The sequence below is a fragment of the Strix aluco genome, chromosome 2, assembly GCF_031877795.1.
Source record: "Strix aluco isolate bStrAlu1 chromosome 2, bStrAlu1.hap1, whole genome shotgun sequence".
NCBI lineage: Eukaryota > Metazoa > Chordata > Aves > Strigiformes > Strigidae > Strix > Strix aluco.
Window position 1 is genome coordinate 118,666,066 of NC_133932.1, and position 20,775 is coordinate 118,686,840.

The 20,775-nt window shown below is 38.5% G+C and overlaps 1 protein-coding gene across 18 annotated transcripts in view; it reads right to left on the reverse strand.

The window, feature by feature from the left end:
• ZMYM2 (zinc finger MYM-type containing 2) overlaps nt 1-20,775 on the reverse strand; it is a 99,471-nt gene that overhangs the window by 62,544 nt on the left and 16,152 nt on the right. For 7 of the 18 annotated variants that reach the window (XM_074816081.1, XM_074816074.1, XM_074816075.1 and 4 more), the window contains exons 3-5: nt 10,702-10,776; nt 9,364-9,460; nt 6,953-7,812 (exon numbers count right to left, since the gene is read on the reverse strand). In XM_074816081.1, the coding sequence (XP_074672182.1) occupies nt 6,953-7,812; nt 9,364-9,428 (925 nt within the window). In that variant the 5' untranslated portion in view covers nt 9,429-9,460; nt 10,702-10,776. Of the gene's footprint in view, nt 1-6; nt 583-6,952; nt 7,813-9,333; nt 9,461-10,701; nt 10,777-20,775 lie in introns of those variants that run through there. The other 11 variants (XM_074816065.1, XM_074816070.1, XM_074816071.1 and 8 more) reach the window with 8 other exon arrangements.

Sequence of the window (20,775 nt, forward strand, 5' to 3'; positions counted from 1 at the left end):
AATAATATTTCATTAAGTTCTGGCAGTACACAAATCCATGCCCCTGTGTTCCAGACTCCACTAGTCTTCCATCTGTATTTGTGGACAATAGACTATTATGGATCAAAGTCATCTTTGCCCAATCTTTTGTAGCATGACATGCTACAGAGTAATTGGCGTAACAAGAACACAAGTAAAACTTTTTCTCCAGTAGAAATACATCTAAAAAGATTACATGCTTCTGTTCAATTATAGGCTCAGTATCTTTGTTTGGAGCAGAATATACAGTTCTGGGGGAAGAAAAATCCCACAGTAAATAATTTCCTGGCTTTTCTCTGGAATTTAAGCTTTCATTTTAAATAATTATCACAAATAATTAGGAATGCTGAGCTTCTGAAGAATGCCAAGAATGGTATGTTACTTAAGCATGAATTAAAACCCAAATAGGAACTTCTTTCCATTATAAAAAACATTTACACACATTTTCAGTAGTATGTGTCAGCTATCCCGAATACTGTCACAGGACTTGGGACTTACCTTTCAAGCTTTTTATTCCCAGCATCTAGAACAGTACTTCACTGTTACTTACTGAATAGTAAATACCTGCAAAATATTACTGTATTGGGTAATACTCGTGCTACTACTTTTAAGTAAAGAGTAAATACAGCATTTAGTGTAACTAAATAGAAATACTTAAGTCTTCCATGTCTTACTGCAATAACTCACTGTACTCCTCAAGTGTTATTACAATTAGTATTAACAACCAAATATAAGAAATACGATTTTAAATTCTGTAACTTCAGACAACAAAAACCTTAACCTATAGACTTCAGCAACTGCCCATACCTTACTCTTAAGTTAAGGGACATTACCTTGGTCTGTAATCATTCCTTAAACAGAAGGCATCCTCTCCTCATACTATTTTTTAAAATCCTCTCTTTCCCCAAGAGGATTTATTAACACCATATTCTGTTGCGTAGTTTTAAAATTAATTTTAGGGACAAAGTTCCAAGAACCCTTGTTACAGCAACAGACAACATACATTCCTTAGCAAGTAGAAGATCATCTTCCAGTGTGACTTTGTAGCTGTCAAGGATGTCCTATTTCTGAGACATAAGGCAAGCTGGAAATTTACCTATTGTAATGCTTGAGGGTAAATAGAGCTGGAACACAGAGGGGAGGGGAAGAGGGAAAAGAAGCAGAACAAAACAGATTCTTCTTTAAACCATTAAGTGTTTACCTTTGAAGGCATGAGTATTCATACTGACAAACTAAGATATGTCATCACAGTGCTTAAAGTTAAAACTCACTTAAGTGCCCTCTTCAAACTTTTCTATACTATTATGTATAGAAATTATTATACTACCTCAGATATATTTATATCCTGGTAGCACCTTAACACCTGAAAATATTTTTAGATTCTCCTCTTTTCTCATAGGTTTCAGGTGGGAGCACATTGTATCTCTTTACAAGCTACATGTGCTTGTAATTCCAGTAGCACTCTACTGCCACTCATGAAAACTTTAGTTTGCTAGGCTCATTTGGGTTTTAAACTTTTACCATGACTTCCTAATACCCCAATTAAGACTATTTCAATATTTCCTTAGTATTTTAAGGCTTCAGACAGGCTCTCTTAATTGATATTTTGTTGCATTTCCCCTTCCACAAACATACCACAAGAACATCTAAAGATCTTCATGCCTTTTGGTTTTTTGCTTTCACTTCTTCCACATCACACATCCGTAGACATTAATTTTTATATTGTGACTTTTCTTCACATCTCACTTTTTAACCAAGTTACATCCTCAACTTTGTATTCTCTACAAAGGATCTGTAAAATGTTTTCCGTGTTCTTGAACTGAGAAGGTGTATCACACTTCCTTAGTTGATTCCTCATGAGTTTCCATACCTCACTGCCCTTGTATTTATCCTTCAGGTTCCTACCCGCAATTCTTTACTGGCCAACTTTATGAGACTGCACAGCTTCATGTTCAATTTCTTCTTACTATAATGGCTGTTCTGGGTGCTCTCATTCTTTCTCACTCATTACTGCTCTGAACTGCTATAAAATTATTCCTTACTCTCATTTGCACCGATGCATTTATTTGTGGAGCCATCTTGGAAAAATAGCTCAACGAAATGACGTCTTTTTAAAAAAGCTAAAAAACTGTGTCATTACAACTTGAGGCAGAGGTGGGGAGGAAGACAGTAATTAAGTTTTACAGAGGTATGCGGGTCTTGAAACAAATTCAGCTACAACTGCATTAGTGACCTGGTTCAGATCAAGGCAATTCTGAACTGCATCCTCAATTTGCAGTTTTGATGCACAAAAACCAGATTCCATTCAGAGAAACAAAACCTAAGTTCCAGTCCAAAAGCACCTGAAACTCATCTACAAGGACTTTTGTTCATCTATGTGGACTTCTCAAAGACCTATGATATGGTCCCCCACAACATTCTTGATGCTGAATTGGAGACATATGGATTTGATGGATAAGGAATTGGCTGGATGGTTGTGTCCAAAGAATTACAGTTAATGGCTTAATGCCCCAAGCTGAAATCAGCAACGAGCTGTGTCCCTCAAGTGCCCATACTGGGACTGATACCATTTGACATCATCATCAACAACATAGTGGGATTAAGTGCACCCTCAGCAAGTTTGCAGGTAACACCAAGCTGTGTGGTACAGTTGATAATTTAGAAGGAAGCGATGTGCCATCCAGAGGGACCTTGAAAAGCTTGAGGAATGGGCCCACATGAACCTCATGAAGCTCAACAAGGCCAAGTGCAAGGTCTTGCACCTGCATCAGGGCAATCCTCAGTATCAATATAAACTGGGAGATGAACAGATTGAGATCAGCCCTGTGGAGAACTTGTAGATACTGGTAGATGAGAAATTGGACATGAGGCAGCAACGTGTGCTTGCAGCCCAGAAAGCCAATCATACTCTCGGCTGCATTAAAAGAAGCATGGCCAGCAGGTCAAGGGTGGTGATTCTGTCCCTCTACTCTGCTCTGGTGAAACCCCACCTGGAGTCCTATATGCAGCTCTGGGGTCCCCAGTACAAGACAGATATGGGCCTGTAACAGCAGGTCCAGAGGAGGGCCACAAAAAATGACAGAAGGCTGGAACACCTCTCCTGTGAAGAAAGGCAAACAGAGTTCAGGTTGTTCAGCCTGAAGAGAAGGCTCTGGGGAGACCTTATTGCACCCTTTCAATATATTAAAGGGGGCTTACAAGAAGGACGGGAGAGATACTTTTTACCAAGATCTGTAGTGATAGGGCAAGAGGCAATGTTTTTAAATTGAAAGAGGCTAAATTTAGATTGGACATGGGGAACAAATTTTTTTTTATGATGAAGGTGGCAAGACAGGAACAAGTTGCCCAGAGAAGTTGTGGATACCCCTCCCTGGAGGTGTTCAAGGTCAGGTTGGATGAGGCTTTGAGCAACCTAGTCTAACGAAACATGTCACTGTCCATGGTAGGGTGGCTGGACTAGGTATTCTCTAAAGGTCCCTTCCAACCCAAATGTACTCCACTGTTTACTGGGGACACTGGGTTCTGAATTAATGGGTTGGACAAAAGTTTCTCTGTTGTGCACCTACTGTTTCCCATACAGTGGAGGCACCTTGCCAATGGGAACAGACTAACACTGATCCAGAGAAAATCTTCCAAACCACATACATTAGAATCACAGAATCATTTAGGTTGGAAAAGACACTTAAGATCAAGTCCAACTCTAAACCTAACACCACCATGTCCACCACTAAACCATGTCCCTAAGCACCACACCTACACGTCTTTTAAATAGCGCCAGGGACGGTGCCTCAACCACTTCCCTGGGAAGCTTGTTTCAATGCTTGACAATCCTTTCAGTGAAGAAATTTTTCTTAACATCCAACCTAAACCTCCCCCAGTGCAACTTGAAGCCATTTCTTCTCTTCCTGTCACTTGTTACTAGGGAAAAAGAGACCGACACCCACCTCGCTACAACCTCCTTTCAGGTAGTTGTAGAGAGTGATAAGGCCTCCCCTCAGCCTCCTTTTCTCCAGGTTCCCTCAGCCACTCCTCACAGAACTTGTTCTCTAGACTCTTCACCAGCTTCACTGCTCTTCTTTGGACACACTCCAGCCCCTAAATGACTTTCTCGTAATGAGGGGCCCAAAACTGAACACAGTATTCAAGGTGCGGCCTTCACCAATGCCAAGTAGAGAGGAACAATCTCTTCCCTAGTCCTGCTGGGCACACTCTTTCTGATACAAATACATATAATGTATTTGCCAGAGCCTCACTACCAACAGTTTTGATCTATTTTTCTAACAACATGTAGATGTCACATGTCCTAATTCCTTGGTCACTAGGGAGAAAAAAGGAAGTATCAGGACACAATACATGCTTGCATCTTCAAGGCTTCAAATCCTCTAAATAGGAAGCAAATATGAATCACAGGTCTTGTCCAAGATGCAAGATAGAATGTCTTTAGGTAAATGAGTAGTTCTGAGATTTGCAAAACTGCTCTGTAAATGGATGTATTAAGTCCTTATGCAAAGCTTTGGCATTGAAATGTTAACTGGCAAATCCCTAAAGAAACTCGTGGTATCTGAAAAAAAGTTTGCCATCCAACTTCTTATGTCCTATTTTGGAACTATAAGCACTGTTTTTCAATCCAAGATCTTCAAATTATATAAATCAATGCATTTTTATCATCAGTAGGCTTAAACTAACTGAGCAGGAGTCTCCACGTCCATTGGAAGTATTTTAGAAACCTGGAAATCAGAACAGATGGAACACCACTGATCCAGAGAAGATTAATCTATCCTTAGCAATCTTAGACTCGAATTGTGTAGAATATATCAAACATATTTAAGATCAAATGCTTCCTGTCATATTATCAAAGTTTCTAACAGACAGGGTTAACTTTTACTGACAGATTTTCTAGAAGAAAAGGAACAAATTCTAGGGAAAAGAACAAAATTGAAACTTGTATCTTGAAAACCTTTCCTTTACATCTTTCCAAGTACAAAACCCTTTAACCTGTAAAAGATTCGCACCTACCATGTTTCAGGCTTTTTCTTGTGTAAAAGCCATTTCCACTATAGCTGTCTTCCCTCTTTCCTCCTCGTTTCTTCTTCTCATGTTCTTTGCCATTTTTCTAACTCCTCTCATCTGGTATTTTTCTCCTTCTCTTACCTGTTTCAGCCCTTCCTGCTTCCTTCTGAACCTACCACTCTGTTTTTCAAATACAAAGACCACAGCCATAAAAAAATTCTATATATGTACACCCTGAAATACATCTCTCGTATCTACTTGCAAACTTATTTTTTCCTCCCTTCTGAGTGAGTCTTTTTCATCAAGTCCCTCAAAGGACTCCCAGCCACTACTCCTGTCTCTCTGAACACAATCTATTTCAATACTGCTACGGTCCCAGCCTTCCTACCAGCAGAACTCTGGTGTGTCTCTGTTAATCACAACAAAAATAAAAGTTCAGTAGTTAAAGGGAAAGCACATGCTTTCTCAAGATGCACTTTCCCCCAGACAAACAAAAGGCACTACTTCAAGGTAACAAATGCTTTAAGTACTCATACACAACTACTTGACCATCTGTGATAACACAATAATCATATCCCATGTCTAAGAGATCAACTAGCAGTAGTGGGAATGTTGCTTTTAAAAGATTAAGAACTGAATTTCTAAATTATTCAGTGAGGCATTCAACTATAAAAACTTCCCAGCTTTCAGCTTCAGAAGTCAAATTTTGAAATCAGTTTCAAGATTAACACAAAAAACCCACAACCTAACATTCAACTTAAAGCTTAGTTTCATACTGCCACTTCCATAATAGAATATGAAAGGTATTAATACTTGTGCAAATTACATTTGGTAATACAGGACCAAATCGAAGAACTGTACTATTTAAATATTTGTTGAAAAACAGGTTAAAAATAATCCATGTGTTTTAATCAACATATGAGCAAGTTAAGAAATAAAGCATTAAGAAGGGTTTACCGCACCTAGATTGTAACTGGTTTAAATTTTCCATTTAAAATGACCCTAACTAGTCTGAAGTTAAACCTGTAGTAAATCGTAATTTGGCTTTTTCCCCCACTTCTAGCCTAACAGCGCAGCAGAGTACCAGTATATGTTGGAACTTGAAAGGTTTTAAATTGCTTATGTGAAAGCTTAAATTCTGTAGAATAGCAATTCCAGAAGACCATTCATGGCTGCTCCATTTCACTTTCAAAAATACCTGTTTACTTGCTAAATCAGGAGACAGTATACTGCTATTTACACACAGATACAGAACAAAACCAGTCAATTCAAACTAATTAATATTGCATGATATAAATACATATTATCACGGGCAACTAAACAGCAATGATAAAGTGTGTATAACTTACTGCATGAATATGTGAGTCCACAAGTAACGTGGACTCCATTTTATTAAGCATTGTAAACACCAAGAATTGCTCAGTATGCAATGAATTACTACAGCTGGCTACTTATGATCAGACTTCCAAATTCATTTTTTTCGCATGTCAAATTATATTCAGATGGCAAGACATATCAGTAAAATAATACTTAAATAACTGATGCATTACACCAATTGTAGAACTCCACAAAAAGGTACAAAAGTTACACAGATACACTAACCTTTATTTGTGCCAATTAAAGGGGTACACTTAAGTCATAAAGAAAGCTCTGCTTCATATACAAATACTTGTGTCTCAAAACATCTGAAGGTATCACTAACTGCTGAACTGGGATAGTTTACCTACCTAACAGATTATGTCACTGGCATTGAGCATATTTTATTCCGGAGTCACAGATAAGGTTGTGATGGGGATGAAGGGAACCAAGATCGTCCATACGAATTAAGCTAAAAACTAAGCAGTGCCACTGCCAAAAATATTTTCATTAAACTTACTATTATTTATCTTCAGTTTTTAAGGAAATGTTCAGAATTGCAACTTACCAGGATTATGATGAGTCACAGATTCTCCATTTTGAAATACATCTCCAGCCACGTTCATTCTACCAGGATTGAAAGGTCCTACACCAGTCTTGGTCTGTGAAGTCAAAGATGGGGTGTATGTTTGCATATTAACACCAAAATTACTTGACTGCAGTCCGTTAGATACATCTCCCAAGTTGGCATTCTGCAGTGATGTCACATGTGTAATCATTAAGTTCATGTCACGCCCTTCAGCGTTTTCTAAATGACCATCACTCACAGAGCTCATAGTACCTGTTTCTAATGTAGTAACATTAGCAATCTGAATTTCAGAGTCTGGTTCTGTGGTTATACCACTATTACCTATTCCTGAATTTACCTTACTTCTTGAAAAACCGGAAGCTGAGAATTCCGTATCGTTGGTTCTATTTTTACACTCTGGAAGTCTTCGTTCATTAAAACTGGAAGCATTCTTCTCTTGTCCTTGACTTGTTTCAATGTCTTCTTCATCATCAATAATAATAGTTTCACTTATACTCCCCTTTTGAGAATTTAAGTCTTTTGGAGGACGAAGCATTTTGCAATCATTCCCTTGAAGTTCTTCATTTTTTGATGATGTAAATGCAGTGTTCCTTTGATCTGCTATCAGAGACGTAGAATTTTGTGGAGGTTGTATGGGTTCAACAAAAACTACATCATCGTCATCTTCTATCGGTGAGTCTTGGAATTTATTAGGTCTAGAAACTAAAGAACTTGGTGGACCTCCAAATGTATTTCCTACATTTGCAAGACCTGCTGCCATGGTTGTATTCCCTAGCAGGCCAGGAGTATGTTCAGACAGTTCTAATCCTCCCAGAGGACTCGTGTCCATTTCTGATCTGCTGTTTGAAGAAAAACATAAAGCAAGAAAAAAAACCACACCCAACTTCAGAGTAAGGTATCACTTTCCAACAACAGTTCTTAAAAATAACTACAGAATTAATAGTTTCAGATTTTACTTTTTCTTCCTAAGATCACAAAGAAAAAACAAAGTTTCTCTATGCTTTTCTTTGAATGTCTTAACATTCATTTACTTTCTAATCCTGTAGTAGCAAAAAATACTGCCATCACCAACATTTCCTACACAATAGCTACACATCACTATGTTTAGCAATACATACATAGGAAATAGAATTTTTGATGGTATTTATTACATGATCCTGATTTCTCAGTCCCTTTCCCACCCACACAGGCACACAATGATCCTGTAACACTGCTTTTGCTAGACTGCAGAGCAAGATCAAAAGTTAGACATGTAGAAAGAAAATCTGTACTCCTATTAAATTTAATTCCTATTAGAAATGTTAGTTTCAATATCAATACATTTATAAAATAAAAGACTGAAGTGCATATCCAAGTAGCTCACACAAAAAAAAAAAGGCAACATCATTTTGCATAGTAACAACTTTGAAATTTGACTGATTTTCCCCAAATCCCACACTGCTAAAGCTCCTTAGGTAGCCCCAATATAACTGGAACACAGAAGTAAGCAAAAGAGAGCCAGAACTGCTGCCCATGACGAGAACAGATACATTACTGAGCAGCAGAAGGTGCACAGCAACGTCTCATTCTAGCCACTACCAGAGGCAGCTCATTTGAGGTCCTGACTTACTACCTCGTATTCCACTGCAGTTTACAACAACTTTATCTCTTTTCTTCATGACAGCAAGTGATGCTTCTTCGGGCTCCTTCCCAATAGCTACTTTCATAGAATAGAATCATAGAATGGTTGGGGTTGGAAGGGACCTAAAAGATCATCTAGTTCCAACCTCCTGCCATGGGCAGGGACACCTTCCACTAGACCAGGTTGCTCAGAGCCCCGTCCAACCTGGCCTTGAACACTTCCCGGGAGGGGGCAGCCACAGCTTCTCTGGACAACCTGTTTCAGTGCCTCACCACCCTCAGAGTAAAGAATTTCTTCCTTATATCTAATCTAAATCTCTTTCAGTTTAAAAAACCCCACTTACTTTGCCTGAGGGTTTGTTTGCTTTTAGTAATTGTTCAGTTTGGTAATCTATTATTTATAATCATCAATTTTACCATGAATTCAAGAAATTATAAAAGGCAACCTGGATATAGGATTTCTGTACCTGTAATACCAAATTGGTATATAATTGGTTCTAAAGGGCCTAAGACCTCTCTAAAAAAAAATCTGTACTAAAAATCAGTAAGTTAAATTGATTTTGAGATACACAACAAGAAAAATACAGGCATAATTTGGGTATGTCCTGGAGTATACACTAATGTGTAACATCACTGAGCTTTTGTGAAAGGCTAGAAGTAGCTTTCTGTGCTGTTTTATAAATCCTTTATCAAGGAAGGCAGGTAGAGGAAACAGAAATATCCTACTCATCAATACTTACCCATCCAGAAATCCACTGCAATCTGTTTACCTTAATAAGTGGCTCCAAGATCTTTTAATTTCTTTCCTGTGGGGAACCTGCTCTTCTTGTATCATCAACTTGCTGCGCTCCACAAAAGCAATGTGTTCTGAAACAGGGTTAAAACAAGCATTAGATATCCAAAACAGCTTCTTCACTTCAAATGTCCTCTGCCAACTAAATTCATTAAACTGACTTCCTTCTAAATTTACAGTTCTAAGTTCAAACCTGACTTTTAGCATTATCATCCTACAATGTTAGGAGAGAGAATGTCAGTCTATACAGTCACTGTCATGAGTAAAGAAGCAACAATACTGTTTATTTGAGATTTTTCCACTCTGTCACATTACACTTCCAGAATCCTTTAATGCTTTATAGATAGATGGAAAAAATACAATGTTTGGTAAGAGACAGACATAACTGCAATTAAGTAATCAAACACTAGAATTAAGAAGTATATCTGTAATAGAATATTAAGGAAATAAATGGTTCAACTAAACTGAGCTATTGAGAAAAGAAACCTTAGCAGTTATGTTTCTTTGCTTTTTTTTTATCATGTCAACCTCCTTGATTCCTGTAGCAGAATATACTAAGATAAACTAAGATATAGCAATAGGAAAATTACAGAACATACTTTCTGAGGCTTACAATGCAATATAAACCTTACACTGCTAATAGTTTTTAAATTGTATATATGCACTGCAGTGATACTTAGCACAGGTTTAGGCATCCATAGCTTATATTAACACGTGATCATTCACAAGAGACTGAAAATGTTCAAGGTTCAAGCCTGTATTTATTCTTCAAGTTTTATAACAGTCATTAAGTTTCCCAGACTTGGCAGCATTTTTAAAACAGAGCATCAACTTGTGTAGTTCTACTGTTTGAGGATAACCCTTAAAATTCCAAGACAGTAAAGAGGTCCGGAGGAATAAAGCTCCAATATTCTTCTACACATTTACAACATTATTCAAGACCTCTTGTCCATTAACTTGGGGGGTGGGGGTAGGGGGGTGCAGTATGAAGACCAAACAGCAAAGCTGTGAACCAGATTAACCCTAGAGGAGAGGCAACCACCTTTTAATTCCTTTATTTATTAACTTTATAGCCAAATGCCATAATATAATAGCATTTGAACTGCAATAAAGGTAATGTTCAATTCAAATGAGAGGTTTTCTTACATTTAAAAAGAGAAAAAGAAAAATTGTATTATCAATGCAGTTGGCTCGTACTTCCCTGGAAATCAGTCAGTTACACCAAAGGTTAATCCAATATTCTCTTTTACCTATCTTATTTTTCCCTCTAAGGCAAAGAGGGAATAATTCAAAGTTAGATTTCCCTACATCTCACCTTTTGCTGAAAAGAATTAATTCAGTTCATTGACTCTTAAAGTTTCCCAGGTTTGTTCCATGTTATTTTCTTTCTCTACAAGAACAAAAGCATCACAAGCACACAAAGCTTTTAATAAAGTTTTAAATATACCTGAACAGATGGGAGCAAAGAAGAAATGAGACTATGCCAAGACTATACCTCAGGCCTGACTCAAACCTTTGCTATTCCTGTTTTCAGAGATCCTTAGTAGAAAGACAGACTTGGGCTGTATTACAGTACATTCACGTAATATGTAGCAAAGGTAAGATCCAAAATATGTATCTTTTTGCCTAAATACATTTGCTTTTTTCCCCACAAAGGTTCTTAGAAAGGTTTTCATGACCTGTATTATTAGGTATGACATAAAAAAAGGAAAGTTTATGTACTTAACAGTTAGTGCATAGTCTTAAGTAAAATCTGCATATATTTCCTCACAAATATTAGCTCCTACCTCTGCAAGACTTGGCAACATCATTACCAAAAAAAAAATCAGAATTTTTTTTTTTCCATAATTTGCAAATCAAGGTAGCTTGTTTTCTAAAAATGCTAGTATCAAAGAGAAACACAAAAAATACATAGACAATGTGAGAGTCAGTATTTCTAAATGAAGAACTACCAAAACAGAAATGATTGGCAGAGTAAAAAGAACAGGTTTAGACTGGGAAACAAGGAAAAACCTCATGTCTCACAACTGGTAACAGCAAATGATGCTTAACAATAGAGATATAATTGCTAGAAACCTGCAAGACTGATTAGACAGATCACTGGATAAATTGTTGAGACTTTAAAAAAAAAAAATCAACAAGACACAAACTGGTGAGACCTGGTCTGTAGAAAATGCACATTTGATACTGCTGCAGAAAGAGCTCAAGGCTTTGCGGTAGCGCACAGGCACCAAAGTTACAGCTGGATGTAAATGGAGGTACTACCAATATACAACAGTCCTTCCTAAACCAGGCTTTGTGTACTCCTTTTAAGTTAGGCTCCCATCACTCATCTATAAAAGTCTTCATGCTGAAATAAATCCTGTAGCTACATTCAAGGCTTAATTGCTGGGAGAAATAAAAGGCAAAATGCAGGCACTTCTCTGGAAGGATGGCAAATACTACAGCTTTTAAGATAGCCAGCTAGGTAATGCTCCACAGGCCAAGTCTTAACTCCATTGCTGAATGATAAAATACAGTTTTATATTTATCATGAATTTCGGGAATTGATATGGGGTGTGCATCTACCTAAAAAAATATCAACTCCACTTTAACAAAAGCAGAAACTGGAATTTAAAAGCCTTTATTAAGTGCCCTTAATAACACCTGGGATGGAGGTGACAAAAGAGCACAGTCATAGTTATGTACACTTGGAGCAAAGTCACAAAAAATCAAAAGGAGTCCGTGAAATCCAGCCGAAACTACAGTTCCACCAACTCAGGGCACTTGGAACAGACATCCAAAGTCGGACCAGAGTGTGCAAGTGCTTTCATATAAAGGCTAGAAGCCTAAAAAGGTAAAACTTGAAAGACTGCTTTTGAGAGCATACATAACTGAGACATCTTCAAAAGCGAACAGATGAACAAAATTCTGGAAACAGTATAACACTAAGGTACAAACATAAGAACGAGAGGGATTGATTTGCCCCAATGAAGGAATACTACTTTCTGCTAGGAAAGCACAGTATCCTAACTAAATTATTTACCTCAGCAGGCACTGTGCTACATTTAAATTTCAAACTAGAAGAAATAGCGTATTAATGGTATACTATCAATCACTTCCACTTAACAGTGACAGCACATGTGAGATAAGGGAACAAGAAACATTGCAAAGTAATAACTGAAGACTTCAACTACTGTTGTGCAGACTAGGGGAAGAGCACAGACAAAAAAACCCCGCCACTGAATGATGGAGACAAATTCTTACAACACAGCCAACTGCAACCTGCTAGAAGACTAACAGAAAGAAAAACAACTCCTGATCTAATTCTGAGCCACCCAACATAGTTCAAGATGCAATTATCCAGACAGCACTCCAGAAACACATATTTAAATTCCCAGGGGAATTTAAAAAGAAAATAATATTCATTACTTCAACATTTGACTTCGAAAAGAACAACCTAAGTGTGAGAAACCCAGCTAAAAGGAAATGAAATACAGCAGCTAAAAAAACCACTTCTTGAGAGCATCAAGACCATTTAAAAACTCACCATATTAAGTATATAACCAATCTAAGAAGACCCCAAAACCCCATAAAGACTACTATCAGGAAGTCTGAGCTACAAAGATTCTGGAACTGTACATGAAACATCCCCCTAGTGTATTTGCCCTATTGTTTACCTTTTGCTAGGCATGGTTCAACACAGGCTACTGAGATATGTCAGAGCAAAGGTTTGTCTGAAGTGGCAATTCTTGACAATTTTAAAAAGAGTAAAATTCTTCTAAAGAAAGGGAGTCCAAGAAGCCTGAACCACAGCAGAAAACACGGAATAAGCTATTTGCATTGATGTTCAGTAAGGGAAAGATCAGGGAAGACCACATGTAAGCTCTCTTTCTAGGGGTCAAGTCAGAGGAAAAAATGTTGTAAAGTGCTAACAGAAGAGGCTTTTAGAACAAATCACTAGGGCCACATGGCATTCACTTGAGATTTCTAAAGGCAGTCAGCAATTTTATATTTCAGTATCTGTAACCAATTACTTAAGTAGAAGGTGATAACAATTACCCAAATAACTGCAGACTACAGTCCTATCCCCAGCACTAAACAGACTGATAGAAACTACAGCTGAATAAATATACCAAAGAAAAAATAAGATATGGAGACAAAATTAACATGGATCTTGTAAGACAAAGGTAATGCCACACAGGACTACTGGAGATATCTTTTGAAGGGTTCACATACTTGTTGACCAATCCTGATTAACCTGGTATACAGCACTTAAGACTTCCAAAAAGCATTCAAACATGTTCTTCACTAAAAACTGCAGTGGAAATTATCTATAATAAAGATTTGAGAAAGGGTTTTCTGGAAGATGTGTAATTATTTAAAGAGAAAAGTATCATGTGTTGTTTGCTGTTATCACAATAAAGAGAAGTTACCAGAGGGGTTCCAAAATAAAATTATATAGGTCAACATATATAAATCAACCATAACAGACAGTGACTACCAAAGTGACAGTTTCCTAATCATTCACCCCAGCTGAAAACAGAAGCTGGTTGTAAAGAACTACAGAAGGCTATCACAGTGCTGAATCAAGAGAAGTATAGCCAGCAGGTCGAGGGAGGTGATTCTCTCCCTCTACTCTACTCTCATGAGACCCCACCTGGAGTACTGTGTTCAGCTCTGGAGCACCCAGCATAAGAAGGACATAGATCATAAAGATGATCAGGGGGCTGGAGCACCTCCCCTGTGAGGACAGGCTGAGAGAGTCGAGGTTGCCCAGCCTAGAGGAGAGAAGGCTCCAGGAAGACCTTATAGCGGCCTTCCAGTACACTTAAAGGGGGCCTACAGGAAAGATGGGGGGGGACTCTTTATCAGGGATAGAATAGGAGGTAGGGATAGAACAAGGGGTAATAATTTTAAACTGAAAGGGTAGATTTAGATTAGATCTAAGAAAAAAATTCTTTACTGTGAGGGTGGTGAGGCACTGAACAGGTTGCCCAGAGATGTTGGAGATGCCCCCTCCCTTGAAGTGTTCAAGACCAGGTTGGATGGTACTTTGAGCAACCTGGTCTAGTGGAAGGTGTCCCTGCCCATGGCAGGGGGGTTGGTACTAGATTATCTTTTAGGTCCCTTCCAACCCAAACCATTCTGCAATTCTATGAATGCTCAAACGTTATGGCAGGCAAAAAATCACAAGGCAATAAACGCAAGGTAATGAACAAGGAGAAAAGAGTAACTACATAGATAGCAATTTGTCTAAAGTGGAAATTTAAGATCCAAGTTGCAACTCTTCCAGTCTTTCAAATCAAAGCTACTTAATCATCAACAACCAAAGAGGAAAAGCAATATAAAAGAAGAATCAAGAACAATACAGAACACACTTGCCACTACATAAGCAAGATACTGGTGAACTATCTTTTTTATCATGAGATGTTCAGGTCACCCCCTTTTCAGAGAAAGGGAAAAACAGATGAGTTACATGAACAATTTATATTAAAAGGAAGAGTCATCTCATTGGAAATGAAAAGACAACTCAAGGAAGATAAATCTGCAAGGAAAGGAAAAAAAAAAAAAGAACAGAGCGCTCTGCCCAGTGTCTTACACAAAGGAAAAGGTACCCACTCAAATAATTAAGTATCTTTAATAATCTTTTGTGCAGGAAAACATTTTCTTTTCTTCTTAATTGTGAGAGTCACTACTGTAGAAGACTACAGAGACCAGAAATACAACCAGTATTATGAAAATAAATGCACTGATGACTGTTAAATACAGTGGTCCAAAGGCAACCCTGCAAAAGTTCTTAGCCCACCAGCTGCTGAAAACCAGAATACACCTGCAGAAAAATCATGCTATAACTGCCAAGTTTCTATTCCTAGACATCACTGTTGCAAACAGGTTACTGAACTGTCTACTATCCTAATACTGCAATTGATCTAATCTACTAGAGGAATAATAAATTCTTACATGCAGAAGAAATGTCACTAGCCTCATAGAAGCTTTACCCATTTACCCAAAATCTGAATTTTGGCCTATGGGTGGCAGGCTGACTTCAGCTGGGGGATGGGTGCCAACATTTAGGCAAAATAATCAGCTAATAGATTAATCTGAATGCATCCTGATGTTCTGTGAGGCTATATAGTTGTAATGATCAACTGCTGACCTTGACATTTCTTTGACCATAACATCATTTAATTCCTTAATTCACAGCTACCTCCAAGAGTTCTTATCCTTCCTTATTACAGAAAGTCCCTTTTTATCACTTGACTTTTCATAAGTCTGATGATCCAAAACTCAGACTATTGTAAAGACTGTACACAGCTATCAAGAAACTGTCTAACTTAACAGTATTCTGTAACGTCTTGTTACAACTCAGGGATGTTCATTCCCTACACAACCAGATGCAAACCACATACCAGCTTTCTTGGGGTATTAACCATCAACTGAACCCCAGCAGCTGACTGAATGTATGCCACAGTTCACCCCAAAAGCCAAGTAAACCACTCCAATTAAAATCACCTTTAAACAGCTCTTCTACACTGCAACTGAGGCAGTCTAACTGGCCAACTATACCCACTCATAAAAACTGAAAAGTGCTATAAAAGCAGAAGCAATTCAACATTTTTAAAGGGTTGCAATTTAAGCCAGCTTTAAGCTAAATCTGAATGCTGCTACTGCAGTCCAGTCTCAATTTGGATAGTGAATAACATATACTATGTATGGACAGACACCTACTTATCTGAGTAGAATTCCATGTTAGAAAAAAAAAAAAAGGAGTTGTAGGGCCCTTCCGGGTCATCAGATATAAAACTCTTGCCACAGGTAATGACAAAATAAAACCCTATTCTGTTAAACATTCTTACTACAAACATTCAGCACTTTTTGATGGGTTGTTTTTTTTGTTTTGGGTTTTTTTTTCCTCCTTATATCCTTCCTGAGGGATATCTAGTCATCAACCCTAGTACTTTATGCTCAGATATGCCTCAGATATGCAGTGGCTCTGATTTACTGTCACCTTTTACATCTCTGGCTTTTAACAAGAGTTTTAACACTTCTCAAGGTCCACCTAGTTATCAGGTCTACAGACTCATTTTGTTATGCTATCATGTAGCACAGCTGTTTCTGCAACCACCCACATAACCAGACAAGTTGATCCACCTGACAGAGACTGACAGAGGCTGCTGGAGTCCTTTCCACCCAGATCAGCTGCCCAAAACAAAAATCTCTGTGCAACAACACTAACAGCTCTACCTGAACATAACAAAGTTCATGCCACACACTGAACTTCAGTGTAGAGATTACTTTAGCACACAGGATAGTAGTGTCAAGCCAATAGCCACAGACTGAACTGCACTACCCTGACAGCAAATACAGCTTAAAACACTCCAAAATGCACATGCTGACAATGAAACAAGCAGCAACAGACTGAATACTGAAACACATTTATATCCACTGGTAGCAATCAATAGGGTATCTGAAACTCGTAAAACTTCAAGCAAACCTAATATACTACATTAAGGCCACAATGACACAACAATCTCATCACTCTACCAGCTTCACACACAAATCATGCTAGTGAGTTCCACATAAATACTTGAATACTTCAGGCTAAACGCAAGTGCAAGTATTGACAACACCAAACTAAAACAAACATACTTCTTAAAATATTATACAAGTTAATTATAAATATTAACCAAGAGTCTTAATAACATTTAACAGTAAACCATTAATGTATTTATATTGCTGTTTTTTCAGAATATAGGTAAGAGCTTTCAGGAACAGGATAATAAGTATAGGTCCACAAATCTAATCTATCCATTGTCTGAGTACCATCATTACAGAAGCCAGACATCTCATTACTTCAGCCTAGAGACACTACTCCAGAATTTATTTTCCAGTAGGTTTGGAACTGCTTCAAATTTCACTCTTTCCCCAGACTTTCAAAGGAGTTGTACAGATTGCAGATATTAGCTTACTAGAAGTCATTCTGTAACATCCAAAATGTGTTTGTCACATAGATTTCGTGAAATTTAAGAGAAAAGCATACACACACAAAGACAGCAACTAAGAACAGTAAAAAGGCAAGATCTACATCGTGAAAGAAATACTTCAAAGCAGTTCAGTCAGTAAGCTTGAGTTTTATTCAAAAAATAAACTATATACACACAAATTAAAGCTTACTGAAAACATGCAAACTTTGGTATCTCCTAAGCATCTTAACTACACCACAGCCACCAATGTCACATGTGAATGCTGACATCTGTTTTCCAACTGATGTTTCCAGGAACAATTGAAAACCTTTACTTAATAGAGTCTCTTCCTGGGGTCTTCCTACTCACCCAGTGCTAAGAATTGCTGCCCTGTATGCATTAACAGCATCAAAATTCTGGGTCAATCTCAAACTTGATTCTATTCAGGGTCAATCTTGAGTGTAAGCATATCCACACCAAGCACCTATAATTTTCAGAATTACTCACAGGGGAATAAGCAGCATTTGGCATAGTAATTAATATCAAACCAAAATAACCATGTTGATTACCTATGTGTAAGTTTTAGGGCAGCCATACTGACATGTACCTCCCCCTTATACACACACTTCCAATGTATTTTATGGCTGTTTAATCATGAAAAGGTGCTGGTCAGCAAGAACACAGCACCACTTCTAGCCTTAAAAACCATTATGTGTAACGTGGTAGACAGTAAATTTTATCTCTCTACTACTCAAGCAGCAACACGTTGCTTAACAATATCCTTTATTATAAAAGGAATAGAAAGGTGAAACATGACAAAGAACCAAAGGACCCACAGAAGAATTTATATTTAAATGCTTGTCTATTACTTATATCCATATGCATATCCATTTCCAGGAAAGTAGGTAACAGTAGACCATAGCAACAGACTTGAAAGATGACCTAAGTGGAAAGGGAGCAGTACAGTAGCATTATAGAAACACTATGCTAAAAATATGAAAATAGGAAAAGGGCAAGTAAAATACTGAACAATAGAAAAAAGTAATAGAAAATGGCCTTGATGCAGTATGCAGAGGCCAAATTGTCATTTGACCTATCTTAACATTAAAAAACATAACACTTAGTAGGAAAAAAAAATACGTACTGAATGGCTAGATCAGAACAGACCTGAGAATAGTAAAAATATTTAGATGTCTGGACTGGGCAATGGAATACAGGCCACTGATGATGTCAACAGGTCACAGCACACATTTCAAAAACATGCTTTACTATTGCTCCAGAGGTACTGTGGTGGCCTGACCGTGGCTGGATGCCAGGTGCCCACCAAAGCCACTCTATCACTCCCATTCCTCAAGTGGACAGGGGAAAGAGAATGTAACAAATGACTCGCAGGTTGAGATAAGGACAGTTTAATGAAGCAAAAGCAAAGGTCGTGTGCAAAAGCAAGGGAAAACAGAAGATTTTGTTCTCTACTTCCCATCAGCAGGCAATGTCCAGCCACTTCCCACGAAGCAGGGCTTCAGAAGGTGGAACGGTGGCTCCACAAGACAAGCGTAAATAACAAGTGCCCCCCCTTCCTCACCCTTTCCCTCAGCTCTTATTGCTGAGCAGATGTCACATGGTATAGAATATCCCTTCAGTCAGTTTGGGTCAGCTGCCCAGGTTATGTCCCCTCTCAAGATCTTGCTCACCCCCGGCCTACTGGTGAGGGGGAATGTTGGAGAGACAGCCTTGATGCTGTGCCAGCACTGCTCAGCAGTAGCCAAAACACTGGTGTGTTATCAACACCTTCCTAGCCACCAATACAGAGCACAACACTCTGAGGGCTGCTGTGGGGAAAAAGTAACTCCATCTCAGCCAGACCCAATACAATCTCCATCTCTTATTCCATACCATTTGCATCATGCTCAGGTCCCACATAATTTAATACACACACCTATATATGTATCTTGTAACCATTCCACTATATTTATTATCTTTACTTGAAATCCCTTTTCACCAACACTTACAACTTAAACTACATACTTAAACTATCTCTATACCCACCATACAGATTGATATATTCTCATTAACTACTATCCCCTGTCCTTTAACAGATACATACTACTTTCCCACTCCTCCAGAGTTTCAAATCGGGCTATGACTTGAGCCGCATCTGTCAAGATAGGTGTTCAGGACAGGAGAAGCACTATATTCAATTGCTGGGCACCAACACCGGTTTGTGTCATCACCGCACTTGCCTGATTCCTTGCAAAAACCCCATTTTTGATCGCTTCACGTCATTTCTGTCACATTACTTCCTACAACATACAACTCACATCGCAGATTATTTTTCCCCCAATGTCAAATCTCCTTGAAGCACACATCAGGCCTCCCCATCTTTCTACATTACACACCAAGTACACTGTCCCAATCCAATGTCGGGGGAGGTTCCAGTATGATCCCAAGAGCAAGGTTAAGACACAAACGAGGTCAAATGCCGTACATCCCAAACAGTTTTTATTATTAGAAGTGAAGAGTGATAGCAATAGGACAGAATGGAAGGAAAAGACAGAAATCAAGCAAGCATCCGGAATAAAGTTGCAAGAATAGTCACCACCATGGATCCAGCAGCATCCCGTTGGTCCTCTGTCTTCAGTTCTTCAGTGGTGGGTGCACCCGGATCTAGCAGCATCCCATTCCTCAGCCTTCAGTTCTTCAGTGGTGGGTGCACACACAGCAAGTTCTCTGTTGCCTTTTAAGCTCAATTTATCAGCTGATTTGCATACTAGACAAAGAGAGACAGATATTCCACAAACTCATTTCCACAAGCAATTGAGTCAGTGGTCATGCTGGCCCTTGCCCACCTTAGTTTTTGCCTCAGTTCCCACAGATCTGCTGACTTCATGCTTCTTCAGCAATTATCTGGCTTCTGGGGCAAAAATGATCACCTCTTTATCAGTTCTTATCACCTCCTCACTGGTGAAGTCACAAAGTTGTTTGCAAGGTATGCATGGCATCTGGCATACACAATAGAGCCACAAAGTATCAGACTTATACAATGGAGCCAGTGATCAGCACTCCTGCTTGATGAGAAACACCTGGTTTCACTCAGTCCAGGTTTCCCCCTCTTTGAGGCTTATCTAAGGAGTCCATCAATACAACTGCAAGGGAGGGGGAGGGTGCATCCTTCAATACACTCCTGCTTCCTTGGGTGACATTACTTAGATTAATTACGAAGGCCACGGCTGGTCCTTGATGAATGTTTCAAGGCATTACTGACACCACCCCATGATTCAAAGCACACACACAAGCGAGCTTTGAGACAATTGATGTTTCAGTCTCACACACACCCAGATCCTTGAGCAAAGACAATCCTACAATAGGTCTGCCTTTTCCCATGGGAGGAGGATCCACACCGCCTTCCCCAAACACTTCCCGATGTGAACTACATGGACCTTATC